The sequence below is a fragment of the Tauraco erythrolophus genome, chromosome 13 (assembly GCF_009769465.1).
Source record: "Tauraco erythrolophus isolate bTauEry1 chromosome 13, bTauEry1.pri, whole genome shotgun sequence".
In the NCBI taxonomy this organism is placed as follows: Eukaryota; Metazoa; Chordata; class Aves; order Musophagiformes; family Musophagidae; genus Tauraco; species Tauraco erythrolophus.
Genome location: NC_141477.1, coordinates 23,701,957 through 23,718,590, shown reverse-complemented (window position 1 = coordinate 23,718,590; position 16,634 = coordinate 23,701,957). Strand labels below are relative to the sequence as shown.

At 64.7% G+C, this 16,634-nt stretch overlaps 1 protein-coding gene across 1 annotated transcript in view; it reads left to right on the top strand.

Moving 5' to 3' along the window:
- Positions 1-6,202: 6,202 nt before the first annotated feature.
- The window catches only part of LOC147527949 (NHS-like protein 2), a 31,092-nt gene continuing 20,660 nt past the window's right edge, over positions 6,203-16,634 (top strand). The window contains 1 exon segment of the mRNA XM_086619922.1: positions 6,203-6,467. Coding sequence (XP_086476048.1) covers positions 6,203-6,467 — 265 coding nt within the window.

The window sequence follows — 16,634 nt, the reverse complement described above, 5'->3', positions numbered from 1 at the left end:
TTGCACCAGTTTATTTAAGCACTTACTCATCATTGCCAGCGCATCAAATAATGAGTTCTGTGTCCCTGAAGATTAAATAGCAAAATGCTGCAAAATACAGGGGTGGAAACATAGTTGAGCTATGCGAAGTTTTTAATTAACATTTTGATACTGAGAGATCACCTGAATAACGGGACATTTCCCAGCCACAGCTACAGAATGATTTTCATCCTTGAAGGCAACTGTATGGCTCTGTCAACACAGGTGGGAGAAGCTCCTCACATCCCTGCAGGAGCCACACAGCCGTCCCGTTTCTGTTGGGAACAGGATGAGATGGATGCCACGGGGACACCCGAGTACAGCAGAGATGTCTCCTCCGTGGGAGGAGACCTCCAAGAGACCCCACCGTGCCCCCCCTTGCACCCCTGCTTTGCTGTTGTTTGGTGGCAGCTGAGCACCGAGCACCGGCACGTGCTGGTCTCTGTGTCCAGGGAAACCTGGAGGGAGCACAAGCTGTGCCCAGAACAACCTGTGACGGCCGCATCACTTCTTCAGGGAAGTGCGACCCTTCATCCCAACGCACTCTTCATCCCAATGTACCCTTCCGAGCCAGAGGGACACGAGGCGGGGGGGTGCAGCACGCTCCCAGGGGGCAGCTGCGGGATTTAGCATGCGGGGTGTCGGAGCTGGAGGTGGGAGGGGAACATCACCAGTCTCTAGCTCAAGAAAATGAATTAGGTGCACAGCGGTGACTCAACCAAGTGATAATGCGATAAAAAAGGGGGAGAATCTAATTGTTGATCTGCTCTCAAAAGTATGCAGCCCTTGCACGCAGCCTCCGCTCTACCTGGCAGCAAATCCCGTACCTGGACCTCAAACGTCGCGAGGGGCTGGAGGAATTACAGGCCAGTGAGCTTTGTGTTTGTTCCTGGAAAATGTTTTAAAATTGTGATTAAAAATAGGCTAATGGAGCACAGATGGGATGACATGGATTCCATGAAGGAAAACATATCAGTCTCTCCAAAACATCCCCGATGCCGCTCCTGCTCCCAACCCGAGGTACGGCTTTTCCGGGCTGCCAGAGGTCTGAGTGAGGGGAAGCACGGACAGGCAAGAGTGGGGAACACCATCGTTGAGGGAAAAAAATGGCTCAGATCAAAAACTAAGGGGATTTAATCTTCAATTTTTTGTGAACACTATCACCATGGATCTCATCGCTGCATATGCTAATGCTTTCCGCAGCAAGCTGGAAAGGAGAAGGAGCCGGGAAGCAGAGCCCAGTTTGCAGATGACATAGAGGGAAGTTAATTGAATCCAGAAAAAGCCATAAGCACCTCAGAGAAACCTCGGCCAGGGAACCAGCTGCCGAGTTTGTAGCTGAATATCGACTTCAGCAAACAAATACTGCAGCACAGGAGTTGCAGCGAGTGCGCAGCCGGGCTCGGGAGCATGTGGCAGTCCCTACCAGGGCACGGGGGAGCTGATGCCAAGAGAAAAGGAGATGCTCTGACAATTAAGACCAGGTGTAAGCTAAGAACAAGGGATGTCAGATCCAATTGTGGCAGCAAACGGCATCAGTGAGGAGACCTGGTTGTAGGAAATGCTCTTGGAGTATCTGATCTGGCAAATAATTGTTAGTGGGAGATGGGGACAGGGTCCGTTTGCCTGACTGGGGATATTTCCTGCTGCTCAGATGAAGTTCTGGAGCCCTCACATGTAATCCAGTAAATACAGGGGGTTGCATGGAAGAGAAGCCTGACCCCCGGAGCTGTTGTGTCCTGCCCTTGGTGTCCTGGGCCGGAGAATCACGTCTGACCCGACTGCGGCACCCGCAGCCCGCGTGCCTGTGCTGAGAGCTGCCCCATAAGATTGTGTGGGGTGGCTGGAGGGTCCTGGGAGGGGGTGCAGGGTTAGTGGGGAGGCTGCAGAAACTGCTGGATTTGGGAGCAGGAGCGGGAAAGGGACTTTCAAGAGGGATGGCTTGGGAGCTGCAGTCCCGTGTGCCTTGAGGCCACGGTGAGCGGCACGGCAGTGTGGCATGGGCTGGAGGTGTCTGCCCGTGGCTCCGGCACACGGAGCAGCCGTGGTCCCTCGGCTGCCACCCCACCATGCCACAGCCCCATAGCAAAGGCCTGGGAGGGCAAATCAAGGCAGGGCAGGGGAGGGCAAATGAGAAGCAGGAGCTGGCTCTGGGAGTGGGGCTGCAGCGGGGTCCTGCGCTGTGCCCTGTGGGGTCTGGCACGGCCTCCTCACTGGGGAAGGGGCTTTACCTGCAGATCCCAGCAAAACCACTCCAACCTCCACCTTATTTTTTCTCACCGGCTGCTGCACCAAGGGCTGCTCGGGAGCATCAACGGCACAAACCTGAGCAGTACCCCCTCCAGCGGGCACTGGGAGGCCGGTGGGACCCTCACACTGGCTGCTTGCTGCACACTGGGCACAGGAGGAATCTGGGCATCTGGGCAGCAAGACAGGGACCCGGGGCAAGGGGTCCTGGGGGCAGCCGGAGCAGAACAGCCCAGTCCCAGAGCTGCACCAGGACACTCAGGGGAGGAGGAGGAAGGTGAGGTTCCCCTGCTACCCTCCGCCAGGATCCCAGCACCCCCATCCCCTGCCCCTTCCCCAGCAAGTGAGATTCACTCGAAGCCCTGCCACCCAAAAGAGCCCACCCAAGGCATCACCCCGGGCATGCCATGTCCCCTTCCTCTCTGGAGATGCTCCGCTGCAGAGCCGGAGCAGGAAAAGCATCGCCCACAGCATCTGCTCGCAATCACTGTTTGCAGAACTGGCCGAGCTCCTTCCCGGCCCACAGCCAAGCGAGCTGTTTCCCACAGGATCCTGAGCCCATCGCTCCGTGTGCCGCGGTTTTGCACGTCCGTTACGGCCCGTTGCATCCCTGGAGCAGCACCTGGCTCCCGGCGCTGCCCACGCCGAGGGGTCCGGCCCCGGCAGAGAACTGAGACCCCACACCGCAAACAACCCTGCGCAGGCACGGGGCCACGCTGTTCCCGCGCTGCTTCCCCCGGGATTCCTCCCCGGGGGCTTGTCCGGCAGCTCCAGGGCTATTGCGGGGCTGTGGCTGCGCCTTTCCAGCCCCGGCCATCCCGGCTCTTCAAGTAACGACCATCATACTAACGTGGTGACTTCATTACTCAGCTTACTGCAACTCGAAGGGTCATTTTAGTTTTCTAACGCTAAATATTTGACTGAAGACTTGAGGAGAACACACTCCGTTTAGAAAAAAGCCAATTTAAGTTGCTAAGCAACCAAATTTTGTGACTTTATTAAGGCTCTTGCACTGTGCGATGGTCTTATGAATCCCCTGGCTCCCGGAGTCAGGTGATTACCCGAGGATCTCCACTTGCACTCGTTGGCAAGGCGTTGAGTCCTCTCCGAGTGGCAGAGAAAGGCTTGAAAATGAGGCCAAAGGCACGCAGAAAGCGAGAGAAAAAGCCTTTGCCACTTACCAGGCTTAAAATCCTGCCGCTCGCCAAGCCAGCCTCGAGACCTGGGAACAAGCCGAAGAAAATGCTGGACACGCCAGCGCTGCTGCGGGGACAGACCCGCGTGGCGAGGCAGAGCGAGAGGAAACCGCCTCGAAACCGGAGGAAAATTGGACAAACCCACGTTTAGGCAGAGTTCCCTGCCTGCACCCCTGGCCATGGCGGGATCGCGCCCGGGTGTGCGCCGCAGCTGTTGGGAAGGACAGTTCCAACCTGGCTCTTGAATTTCGCTCTCTAAGGAAAATCCTGAAATAAGCAGATCTCGGTTGGAAAAGCCGCAAAAATAGGCACATTGTCCGCGTGTGTTCTTTCTCTTTTGGCAGTAGGAGAGGTCAGTGTCGGGGAGGGAGGGTGGGCCGGGGGCTCGAGGCGAGCAGAGCCGAGCAGAGCGAGCTCCCCACACTCGGCACAGCCTGTTCTTCCCTGCTAGACCCATCCCGGTGAACCTGATGGGCTCCAGATGCTCTCCTTACCCGGACGATGACTCATGATCAGGGACAGACCAGGCCGGGGGAATCGGGCTGACTTCACCCCCTTTGCCTCCTGGTGGGATGTGACCCTGTGCCTCAGTTTCCCCATCTGCAACACGCAGAGCTACTGTGCGGGTGCACTGGCAGCGCAAGAGCCGGCCGCTTCCATGGGGGTATGTGGGAGACGCACATCTGTCTGCGGTGAATTGGTTCAGACCTTGATTCCCTCGGCATGTCCAATCTGCCCTCTCCAGCTCAACCCCTCGCGCTGGCAGAGCTCCCGTTCGAGGCATCAGCCCACGTCCGAAGGGAGGGAAGGGAAGGGAAGGGAAGGGAAGGGAAGGGAAGGGAAGGGAAGGGAAGGGAAGGGAAGGGAAGGGAAGGGAAGGGAAGGGAAGGGAAGGGAAGGGAAGGGAAGGGAAAGGGAAGGGAAGGGAAGGGAAGGGAAGGGAAGGGAAGGGAAGGGAAGGGAAGGGGTGTGTTCTTCACATGGTGGTAGCAGGCCCATGGAGCTGGGTTTGGATGCATAAACATCTACATGAGCCCAAGAGGAGCATGAATAGCTCAGGAGTCCAGAAAGGTTCACCATGCAGGGAGAAATGGCATCCAGCTCGCAAAATTCCCAGTAGGAATTTCATTCCTATTCTGCACCAGGCAACTGGGACTGCTGGGGACAGGGTGCGGGGCTAGCTGGATCTGGGGGTGCACCCACCACCTCTGCTCTTCTCGTGCTTTTCCTGCTGCACCCTGCCCAGGACACGTGCTGGCACAGAGGCAGATGCAGGCAAGGAACTAGGAACTGCATTTTTGTTTTAAATCCGGGCTCCCCGGCACCTCTCATGACCCAGGGAAGGGTTCCCTCATCCGTCCCGCCCTGGCACCGTGCTTCAGGCCTGCGTCCCATCCAGGGGACACCCATACAGCCACAACAACACACTGCCAAGGCACGTTTTTCTTACTGAAGAGGAAAAAACATTGGCATGAAGAACAGATCAAGTAAGAACATGTTAAATTTAGCCTGGTTACGGAAGGGCGAAAGGCTCCTCGAGTGCTGGTGGGGAGCCTGCCTTCGCTGCTGCCCTCACGGCTGCTCTTGCCCTGGATGTAAGAGCTCCTGTGCTCAGCTGGAGCTCGCTGTAAGCAGCCCAGCCAAAGGACTGGAAAACTCAACTCATCACCCTGTGCCCAGTGCCCTGACCCTCACTGGGCCTGTCCCCCGGGCTGGACACAGCCGGGGGCACACAGCCCTGGCTCGCTCATCAGCATGGCCCTGCAGTGATGTATGGACCCACTGTCACTGCAAACGGAAGCTTAAAAGTCCAGAGACCTGAAGGAAGAGCCTTTGGGGGCTGCAGTGAAACCTCATTCCAGGTGCCCGGGGGCAAAGGGAGTCCCGCACCTCTGCCCAGCAGCTTTGCCCTGCTGGAGCCCAAACCGTGCCCAAACGCTGCCCAAGCCAGGCAGCCTGGAGGACTGGGGAGCGCCCATGCACGCAGCCTGCGGTGCCTGGGAAACCGGGCAGCCAGGACATCTCCGTGCCACCCCAGTGCCACCCCAGAGGGATGGCAGGTTGTAGACGGTTTCAAACAGGGGAATTCTTGCTACGAGGCCAGCACAAATATTTGCTTTAGCGTGCGCTGGGGAGAGGGGGGACGGGAAAAGGAGAGCAGCTGCTGGGGGCCAAGAACATCCACGGGAGAGGAATGCCAGAAAAACACGAGATTAATGTGCTCTCCCTGCTGCATCGACTGGGCTCCTGCCCTCCTCTTGGCGAACAGCAGCCCCAGAGCCCCCCCCGAAAATCCCAGAGAAGCTGAGCCAGGGGTCCGCGGGAAGGCCGGCACCCCCCGCCAGTCCCAGCACGGGGGGAACCGCTGACGGTGGGAAAGCAGGTGCTGGGGGATGCCCGTGCCCTCCCGAACGGGCACCGGGAGGGAAGAGCTGGCAGCGGGGGGCGGCCGTGCCCCCAGCCCCAGCAGTGCCAGCGCCGGGAACGGGCCCGCCGGGACACGGCCCGGAGCGCACCCGCGGCTTCGCGCACCGCACCGCGCCCGCTCCGCTCTCTCCCTCCCGGCTCCCGGGCCCCGCCGCCGGCCCGAGCACCCCCGAGCGGGGCCGCCCCTCCCTCCCTCCTCTTCCTCCTCCTCCTCCTCCTCCCACCGGCCGGCCCCGAGCCCCGGCGCCGCGGCCGGGCCAGAGCCCTCGCAGCTGCGGGGCTGGCGGGGGAGCGGGGCCGGGCCGGGCCGGGCCATGCCGTTCTACAAGCGGAGCGTGGTGGCGCGGCGGGGCGGGTCGGCGGTGCCGCTGGCCGAGCTGCGGGACGTCTGCAGCCGGGCGGCCCTCACCCTGCTCCGGCAGCTCGCCGACCTCTGCGGCCACTCGCTCGCCCTCCTGGGAGACATCGAGGGCCACGTCCTGGCGCTCGGTCGCCGCACCGGGCGGCTGCACCGCCGGGCCGCCCGCCTCCAGGCGCTACTGCGGGGCCGGCCGCTGCGCGGGGCGAGCGCTGCCCCAGGTAAGGCGACCCCCGCCCCGCCGGGTGCCCTCGGGGGGCTCCCTGGGTCCCCCGGCCCCGGGCGGGACGCGCGGGCGGTGTGTGTCCCCGTCGGGGCTGCGTCCCGCTCCGAGAGGGTCCCGTCTCCCCTCCTCGGTGCAGGGGGGGGCTCGGCCGCGGTTCCCCCGCCGTGGTCCCCGCCGGATTCCCCGCGTCGCCTCTCCGGGGCGGCTGACCCGCGCCGGCTCCTGCTGTCGAGGTCCCGTCTCCTCCGTCGCGGCGGCGGGGAACGGGGCGGCTGGGGAGCGGCGGTGCCGCCGCGAAGCCGTTTCGGCCCGGTAGCGGGAGCCGGCTGGGGAAGCGTGCCGGCCTCTCGCCGTGGGGTGAGGCGGGGACAGCTCAGCAGCAGCCTTTCCCTCTGCCTGCCCTTTATTTTCCCGCACACCGTGGGCATTTTCCAGGCCGCCGGCCAAGCGCGCGTTTCACGCTGCGTCCCCGATTACCGGCGGCCGTTTCGTTCCAGGCGCTCCGGGACAGCGGGGACGCGAGGGCTGGTCCGCGCCGCTGCCCGTGCCCGGGGCGCTTCACCCCCGTCCCGGGGCGGGGGGCCGAGGTGCCCGTCCCCTTGCTGTGCTTCCAGCCGGTGTGTGGCTGCGGAGCGGCTGCCGCTGGGGCTTGTGTGCGGCCGGGGAAGATGACAAGCTGCAGCCGGGGTGTCCTGGCTGCTCGTCCCTCCTGGCAGCGAGCGCGGTTTGGCTTTGCCTGGACTCCTTGCGCTTCCCGTTTCAAGCGTTTCGGTTTGGCACAGGCTGCTGTGCCGGGTCAGGAGCGGGCAGCCTGTTTTCAGAGGAGCTTAAAATAAGCTCGTTTTGGAATTGTTTATAAAAGTTTATTTTAGAAGGCTTTGCAGGGCGGGAGGGGAGCGTTGTTGGAGCACATTTTCCCCAGAAGTGCTGCCCGTTTCTCAGGCCCTCGGCACAGCTCGTGTCTCTGGTGCTTTCTGCAAAGCTCCTTGCGAGCACCGTTCCGCTGCTTCGTCTGCCCGGAGCCGTGGGAAACGACTGGCAGACCCTCGCAGCCAGCCTCCGGGGTGCAGGGAGCAAGCGGAACGCTCGGCCTCGGCCCGGGAGATGTGCTGCTCTTGCAAATACCAGTGGAGTAAATCCATTATCAAGGTGAGAAGCTCCTGCTGTCCCGTGCATCGGTCGGTGGAGAAATGAGGGGACACGGAGGTACCACAGTCGCCCGAGCTGGCCCATGCACCGCACCAGTGCGGGGCCAAACCCCGCAGCGTCATCACCCGACGCGCTGGACCGCTGTGTCCTGGAGGAGGAGTTGGCTGTGACGGTGACCAGATGGTCCCTCACCACCTGCATCAGGCCCGCAGGTTGGGAACGCTCTTGGTGGCTGCAGGAGCCTCATGTGCTGCCGTAGGGGCTGTGGAAGGCAGGGGGGGACGGTGTGGGGGCGAGGGGGGCGAGGGGCAGCCGCTGCTGCAGGCAGGTGGAGGTTGTAGTCCCCGGGTTGTGTTTTTGGCTGCGTGTTGGTGCCTGGAGTTTCTTGTGGAGCAACATCACAGGTAGCTGTGAGCGGGCTGCGCGATGCAGCGGGCAAATAGTCCCGCCGTGCTGCAGCCCCCCGCGAGCGTGCGCGTGTGCAGAGGTGCAGGGAGGGCTCCGAGCTGGCAGCATGGTGGGGGATCGGTGCGTGGTGATCAAAATGCTTTGCGTTTTTTGTGGGAATAGCCAGAGTGGGGTAAAGCAAGCGGAGCCGTGCCCACCACAACTCCCTTCACCCCTGCTCCGGCAGCACAGAGACTTGGCGGGTTTTGCATTTCTCCCCGGCTCCTCATCCATCCACCACCACTGTTCCTGCAGCCAGAGGGATGCGGGAGCCTCCAGCTTTACTGAACTCTTTATTTAGGGTAAGAACAAAATTCCGATAGCAGTTGCGGTTGCTGTTTGTTTTCCTAAGAGCTCCAGCACCAGCCTGTCGCGGGGGAACGGTTCGTGTCTCTGGAGGACGGGAGCTCCTTGCATCCCCCAGCCCCCAGCACTGTGGGAAGAGCGGAGACAGCCCGAGGCTGCGCGGGAGCTTCGCACCGAGCTGCGGCACTGCACGGAGTCCCTTGAGTGAGGAGTAGACGCTTAACACTCCGCTTGGGGTTTGGGTTTGGGTTTTTTTCTCTTCATTTCTGTTTCTTGAAGAGGATCCAATGGCAAAAATAACTTTTCTCCTCTTAAACTGGACTAGAACCCTGTCTTGTCCCTGGGAGACGCAAGGGCATAACCCAGCACCAGATGCTCCTTGGTGTAGCCTTCAGGCAGCCGGTGGGGGTCTGGGTGACGTTGCAGCCGGCTCGAGCATCTTGTGAGGAAGGTGATGGACCAGGCATTGCCAAACCCCGGTGAGGAAACCTCAGCCGCATGGTGTGGGGGCAGGCACAGTGCGGGGTCAGCCGACCAGCCCGGAACAGCCCAGCTCGCTTCAGCTCAGGTTGGCCTGTGGTGGTTTGCCCTTCCCAAGGATGGTCCTCGTGGCACTTCAGCTCCAAGTTTTTGGCATCCTCAGTTGGGTCAGGAGCCTTTGCCTGGCTTTGGTCCCTCCCAGGCTGGTTGAAGGGATCCAAAAGCCGTGGGCGAAGAGTCGCTGGCGAGGGAAGCCCCACGGCTCGGGAGCTCAGGTCACCGCTGTGCAGCAGGACATGTCTGTCCGTCTGTCCGGAGTCTGTGAGCTGGTGGGAGCTGCCTTGTCTTCCTCATCAGGATGGGAGATGCTGGCGTAGCAGCGTTGCTGCCAGACGAGGGAATCGCACCACCAAGGGCCGGGGGAGTGCTTAGTCCGACGAGGCAGCGTGGTTGTTTCCAGCGCGAGACGGCAGCCAAGGGCTGTCGGATTCCTTTGCTCTTATTCACCGGCAGTTGCGTGAGAGCGAGGAGGGTGCGTGTCTGTCCCTGGGGAGCGGGGCCCATCCTGCCCGCCGGCCGCAGCTCCACGTTGCTGCCTCCCTCGGAGCGTGGAGGTGAGGATGCTGGGGCTGAGCGCGGGGGTCCCGCTGTGGCCGAGGGCAGAGCGGGGAGCAGGCTCCCCATCCCACTTCCCTTGGCATGGCCATGTCTTGGGAGGTGGCACTGAACCCGGCTCAGGACCCAGCGGCTCCAGAAATAAATCTCAGCAAAGGAGAGGATGGGGGCCCGGCGCTGAGGGCTGTTTAAACCGTCGTCCCTGAAGAGCTGTGGGGATGGTTCTCTGGAAGAAGCCCTGGCTGTGCTGGCAGGAGGAGCTGTTTACTGCTCTTGCCAAAATATGCAGCGTTCGCCGTCCCCTGACCTCCCAGCCTTCGTCTTGAGACCAGCCGTGGAGACAGGCAGAGCCCTCAGCCAGCCCCAGGGGCTGCTGCCCCCCGCGCCCGCCACCCACCTCTCTCCTCCCTGGGTGGGTAAGGGCTGGCATGGACCTTTTCCCCTGGGTGCAGTCACTGGTTTAAAAAAAAATAGAAGAAAGAAAAGAACCCTTGCTGACTTGCTGGAGTGTCCTGCCAGGCTGGGGTGGCTGCGCTGTCCCTCGGAGCAGAGCTGCTGCCAGGGACCGGGGATGGGGCTGCAGCCACAGCCCCAGGGACCCACCCCACCCGTGTGAACCCACCTCCAAGGTGTTTTCTCTGCCCGCTTTTTTCTAAACCAGCGGCGATTTCAGCGTCGGAGGGGAGAGCGCAGCTGCCCCAGGGCTGCCTCGGGAGGTGGGAAGCTGCCCGAGGCTGGGATGGGTGGCTGCAGCTGCCAGAGGAGGGGAGCGGGGGCCGCCCCCTCGCTCTGAACAGGAGCCGTCGGCAGGAGTGGCTGGCGAAAGGCGGGCGGATGGGCCAAGCACATCTCCCACCCGGAGCCGCGCTGGCTGACACCGTCCGTAGCGGGCTGAGCGCCATGCTCCGAAAACACGTGCTGTGGGCCCCGTCACGACCCTGTGTGGGGCACAGGGCAAGGTGCTGGCGGGTTCGGGGCACCCCATGGCCCTGCACCACGTCCAAAGCCCAAGCCCTGGCTCCCAGCGAGCGGGGATTTCGGGAGTGCTGGCAGCACTGGGCTGCCGTGGCATCGGGGCTGGGGCACAGCGGGGCTGGCAAAGCAAGTGGGGTGCCCGGCTGGTGACACTCTAGCACCCATGGGAGCCAGCTAGCTCTGTGCTGCCCACCTGCCCATGCCCTCGGCCACCTTGTGGGGACAGCCACAGCGTAGGGAGGGGATGCCGATGTGAGCCGCCAGCAACATGTCCTGCTCCCAAACCCCGCAGCACCCCCAGACCAGCGTCCTCCCCCTCAGCCCCTCGTGTCCCAGAGTCTCTCGCCCAGCCCTCGCTGTCCCCCGAGGCGTGTCCTGTGGCATTGCTGCCACCCAGGGGGGGCTGTGGCTGTGCCCAGCACTGTTCAGCACAGCCCGAATACCACTGAGGGCTCTCACATGCCAGTCCTGTGTGTGCTGGGCACCCACTGCTTCGATCCTGGTGGGCATGGGGTGGGGGACCTCTCCTGGCTGCTTAGAACCCATCAATCCCTTGGGGAGTCGTATCCAGCTCCCAGCATGGTCCATGCTCCCCAGCACCGTGTCCGCTGGCCATACCCAGCACCCTGCAGCCGCTGGCACGGGGCCTGGCAGCATGTTGGCCACTGCGCACGCACAGGGCCATTTGCTGGCAGCACAAAGCCTGGATTGAGTGAGAGCTGGCACGGCGCTGAACAGGCCAAGTATGCTGGCGGGGAGAATCGGCTCTTCTTCGTCTTGCCCATGCCAGTGAGCTCCACCGCCCTCCTCCTGCGCTCGTGCCTGGCAGCGAGGACAGCTACCTGCCACGGGCACCAAGATGCCACTGGAGGGGGAGCAGGCTGGCGCTTCGGGCACCGGCAGCAGCACGTGCGCTGCTCTGGGTGAGTACCCGCCGGCACGCCAGGGTGACCGGCTCCCTTCTGCCAGAGCCCTGGCCCCCAGTGCAGCGGCCAGCCTGGCACAGCGGGACGGGGCTGACAGCTGGTCACAGGAGCTGTAGGGGAGCTGCCCGGTGGTGGGGGAGGCTGAGCGTGGTGGGCAGTACGGGGAGCGGGAGTGGGTCTTTAGCCCCTCGAGTGAATCTGATGATGGCAGATCGAAGCAGCTGTGTGGAGCACAAGCTAATTCCCCAGTTAACCAGGCGATGGTGGTAGCGGCTGTTTTCCTCCCTTCCTGGCACCTCGGGTCACCGTCCGCATTCCATACCGAGCAGCACAGCCCCAGCGTGAGCTCAGATCCTGCCTCAGCATCCCCATGGCCAGACAGGAGGATGGGTTCAGCAGGGCACCCTGCAACCCTGGCACAGGGCAAACGCCATCCTCGCGCCTGTGCTTACGTGTCTGTACGTGTCTGAGCGTGCACACGTGTGCCTGTTGCAGAGCCGAGGGGCTCCGGCACTTGCAGTGGGTGTCGGGATCCGTGCCGCCAGCGCTCCACACAGGCTGCTCTCACCCCTCGTTGCGGCTCCCGAGGCCTGTCGGCGGGATGCCAGCTGGCAGCCGTGCTGCGTGGGACAGGCTGTTGGGACGCTCCGGCCCCACTCCGTCTCCGTGGCTCTGGCATCCGCAGCAGGGATGTGTAGCTATATCTTTAAGAAGGGCCTGGGCTGGGGTGGGAGAAGCATTTCCATCCAGCTTTTCTCCCAGCAAACCTGGATCGAGTTAGCGTTAGCAGCGAGCGAGCGGCGGAGTTGGCGCCGCGGCCGTTCCCGGCTCCCGGCCGGCATGGCCGCCAGCTCACCCCGCAAGTGCCCATGGGGGTTCGGAGCAGCCGGTGGGGCGCAGGGCAGCCTTCATTCCCCCGTGGTTCCTGAAAGAAGAGGAAAAGGAGGAGGCAGCACTGGGTACGTAGAAGTTTTATCCTCCTTCCCGCCTGCTGGACTCCAGGGAGGGGGCTGGCAGCACTGCAGGATGAGGACAGGGAGCGCAGAGGGTGTGCGGCATGGGACGGGCGGCCATCTCCAAAGGTGGGTGCTGGCAGCGGGCAGCCCCAGGGCTCACCCGCATGGCCGGGGCTGGCAGAGCCACCTGCTTGGCTCCTTCTGGCTCCTGCCCGCACGTGCTGAGTGATGGGGATGGCAGGATGGGGCCAGTTGGGCACCTCGCCGCCTGTCACACGAGGGCTCGCAGTGCCAGGATGCACCGATGGTGATGGTGGGCAGAGCCCCTCGGTGGGGATGCAGTGCCCACCACTCCCTGGGCAGTGCCCACGTCCAGCCCTAGGGCTGGATGTGTCCCTCCTCTTCCTCCCCACCCGCTCGGGCTGGGGCGGGGGCATCCCCGGTTGGGAGGAAGGTGCCCATGTGGCCCTGCACTGCTGCCCACCTCCTGCCGTTGTGGGCAGAGGCACTGGGGGACCCAGTGGCCATGCGGGGAGGGATGCCAGTGCCATGCCTTGCACCCCATGTCTCCCACGACAGGCTCCTAAATGACACAAACTAGTGATGGCATCATGGCACATGGTGGCAGTCCGGGTCTGCGCTGGTTCTCTGGCACAGCCGTTTGGGGGGTGTGTTTAGTTTTCCCAAGCCAGAGGAGGCTGTCGGGGGGCGGGGGGGCAGGTGCAGGTTGTTGGAGTGACCAGGGCCAGGGTCTCCATGTCCCCTGGGCTCGACCTTTGCGTGGGCAGCAGAGGCCTCACAGCTTGTCTGCGCGGGTGGCACGGTGGCCGTCACAGGACCCCGTTGCTGGGCCCACCGTGTGTTTTTCCTCTCCTGAGCAGCTGAGGGGGGCCAGAGCAGCGGTGCGGAGCCTGGAGAAGAGCCTGGCCATGGCACGGCCATGAGCCAGCTGGGCACCGTGATGCTGAGCTGAGGCATGAGCGTGTGGGGCTGGTGCACTGGTGCAACCCCTTGCAGCACCTGCACCCGCAACGTGCCCACCCCCTGCACGGCTGAACGAGGGGCTCCGGGGGGTGGCAAGGTTGTGGCTGCTCGGTGGGAGCCAGGCTGCCGTGGTGAACCGGGAGCACAGCGGGCACCGCCGGCAGTACCCTGTCCCAGCGAGGACGGGTTTGTCCCGGTGCAGCTCCCGGGAGCACGGAAATATGTTGCTGCACTGGAGGAATCCCAGGAATGCAGAACCCGGAGGGGACACGAGGTGGCACGGCAGTTTCGGCCCCGCTCCGCAGCCGCTGCCGGCAGCTCCGGGGGGCGGGAGCCCGTGGCCGGGGGCGAGCGGAGCGGCTGCCGCCCGCGGGGCTCCGCGGCCCGGGCTGTGCCCCCAGCCCGGCCGGGACGCTGTCGGTGCCCGTGCCCGACCTGGCACCGGCTCCGCCGGGACGTGGGACCCCCGAGGGTCCGACGCGGCCCCGGGAGCGACCCGCGGTGCCTGTGCGGGGCCGGGCAGCCCTGGCCCCGCTCCCCCCGGCCCCGCGCCTTGTTCTCCAACGAGCCCATCTGCCTCCCCGGGCGGTATTTTTTAACACGGTCTCTCGGCCAGAAGAGAATCAGCTCGTCGGCTCCGCGAGCATCTCTGGCTTCTTCGGAGAAGCTGCCGTCTCCGCCAGGAGAGGGGCTGCTCTGCAAACGGAGAGCTGAGCCGCTCCCCGTGCCCGGGGCCAACGGAGCCACCAGCGCCGGCTTTTCCCCGACTCCACGGCGGCAGCGGGTGGCCGGGGCACACCGGGGTGCACTTGGCCGCTCGCACCCTCCTGCTTCGCAGGCCCCGTCGCAGGGAGCTGGCTCAGGCTGCAAGAAGCGCGCAGCTGGGGAAGCGCAGGGGCGCCGCGTGCGCCCACAGGGCTCGAAGGAGGACGTGGGGTCTGGGGCTCGACACCACGTGCCTTGGCTTGGCTGGGGGCTTGGGGGAACGGGAGAAAATATTTTCTCGATGGCATTTCTGCAAACCACCCCAGGCTCGCATCAGTCTTTCATCTTCCGGGGAGCGCACGGAGGCCGGGGCGAGGTGGGGAGTACACCTGCGCTGCCGGCAGCTCCTGCTGCGGCCCCGTTGCGGGCTGTCCCGGAGAGCCGAGGCGCTGCCGCAGCCCTGCCCCAGCACGGGGGCACAGCACGGGGCGCAGGAGCCGGGGGTGCCACAGCAGGGCCCCCGCACCGCTGCAGCTGTCACACCCACCTGCTCCCACATCAGTCACACAAAACCGCTTCTTGCGCCAAGTACTGATCCAATTTGTGGCTGTTTCCATAACAACCTCCCAGCGCTTTCTGGTCCTTTCTGTCGCTGCGTGGATGCTGAGCTTCGGCATGTAAGGGATGCTCCGGCCTGGGATGGAGCGGCTGGGCTGAGCCATCACCCAGTACCTCTGGCTCCCGGGTGCAAAGGGCTGTGCGCTCGCTGGAGGCCAGGGCACATGGAGCAAGTTTCCCCTGACCTAGCAGTAGTTTGTTCCCCCCTCAGAGGGATGTGGTGAGGTTTGGGCTGGGGAAAGGAGCCCAAGGGCAATAGTTGATCCAGGTGTGCAGTGCTCTGGTTGGGGGGTCCCCAAGTGCAGCTCAGCCTTGTGCAGATGTGGCACTGCCTGGGATGCTCAGTGCCAGGGATGGGGCTCCTGGCAGTGCTGGCAGCCAGAGACGCCCCTGTTTCTCCTACCAGAGACCCCATCACCCCCAGGCCTGGCTCATGCAGTGTCCCATGGCTCTCACACAGGTTTTCCCCACAGGGTGCCAGCCTCAAATCTCACCCCACACCCTCCTGTCTCCTCCTGCACCAGTGCATGGCCCAAGCTCCTCTCGGGGTGCCGTGTTCCCTGCCCTCTTGCCTGCATCCGTCCCCTGCTCAGCCCCCCACCCCACAGGACCAGCCTCGGGTCCCCCAGCCATCTCCATCACCCCGCGGGGGCTGCCCAGCCCCAGGACCCCCCACCCAGCCCCATCACCCCACGGGGGCTGCCCAGCCCCAGAACCCCCGCACCCACCTCCATCATCCCGCAGGGACTTCCCAGCCCCAGAACCCCCCACCCAGCCCCATCACCCCGCGGGGCCGCCCAGCCCCCGCCGCCCCCAGCCTCCCGCCCGCGCTGCCCCCGTCCGCCCCCCGCAGCAGCCGCCATTGGGCCCCGCTCGGCAGCGCGGCGGCTCGGCGGCCCCGGCGCGGCGGCGGCGGCGGGCGGGCTCCGAGGGGGCGGTCGGGCCGGCGGCGGCCGCGCCGATGCGGCGGGGAGGAGGGCGGCCGGTGCGGTGCGATGCGATGCGGCCCGGCGGGGCTCGGCCCGGCCCGGCCCGGCGGCTCCTCCCCGCGCGGCGCGGCGGGCCCGGCGGCGGGGGAGGCCTGGAGCCGGCGGGGAGCGGCCCGGGGGCGGCGGCGCTGTGACCACCTGGGCCGGGCGAGCCGCGGCGGAGGATGGGCAACGCGCAGCGGAAGGCGCCGCGCAGCCAGCGGCGGGGCAGGATGCGCTCAGCAACAGGTACCGGGGGACGGGACGGGGCGGGACCGGACCCGCACCCCGCGCTGCCCCCGGCCCGCGGGCTGGGATGGAGCCGGAGGCAGCAGCTGCAGGGGAGGGGGAGGCTTGGCCTCTGCCGCGGCCCCCACCGGGGCCCCGGCCCCTTTGGGTCGCTTGGAGGACGCGGGCAGAGGTGACCTCCAGCTGAGGCTTGGCCTCGCTGGCGGGGTCGGAGAGGGATGGGGTTCGCGGTGGGGCCCACCACGGTCCCCCGGTGCGTGGAACAGGTGCTGACCCTCACCCCGAGCTGTGGGGAGCCAGCTCCGACCGTGGGGAGCCAGCCCAGGGCAGTGGGGAGCCAGCCCAGGACAGCGAGGAGCCAGCCTAGGGCAGCGAGGAGCCAGCCCAGGGCAGCGGGGAGCCAGCTCCGACCATGGGGAGCCAGCCCAGGGCAGCAGGAGCCAGCCTAGGGCAGCGAGGAGCCAGCCCAGGGCAGCGGGGAGCCAGCCCAGGGCAGCGGGGAGCCAGCTCCGACCATGGGGAGCCAGCCCAGGGCAGCAGGAGCCAGCCCCAGGCTATGGGGAGCCAGCTCCAAGCAGCAGGGAGCCAGCTCCAATGATGGGCAGCCATCCCCAGGCAGCAGGATCAGCCCCAAGGTGCGGGGAGCCAGCCCTGCACTCGCTGGACCTAGAGCTGCGTCCTGGCCAGGCAGGGAGCCCCTGCCTGCATAGCCCCCTGCATCCCCATCCCCCTTCTCCCACCCATCATGAATGTGGTGGGTGTCTCTGAGGGGCCTCCTACCACG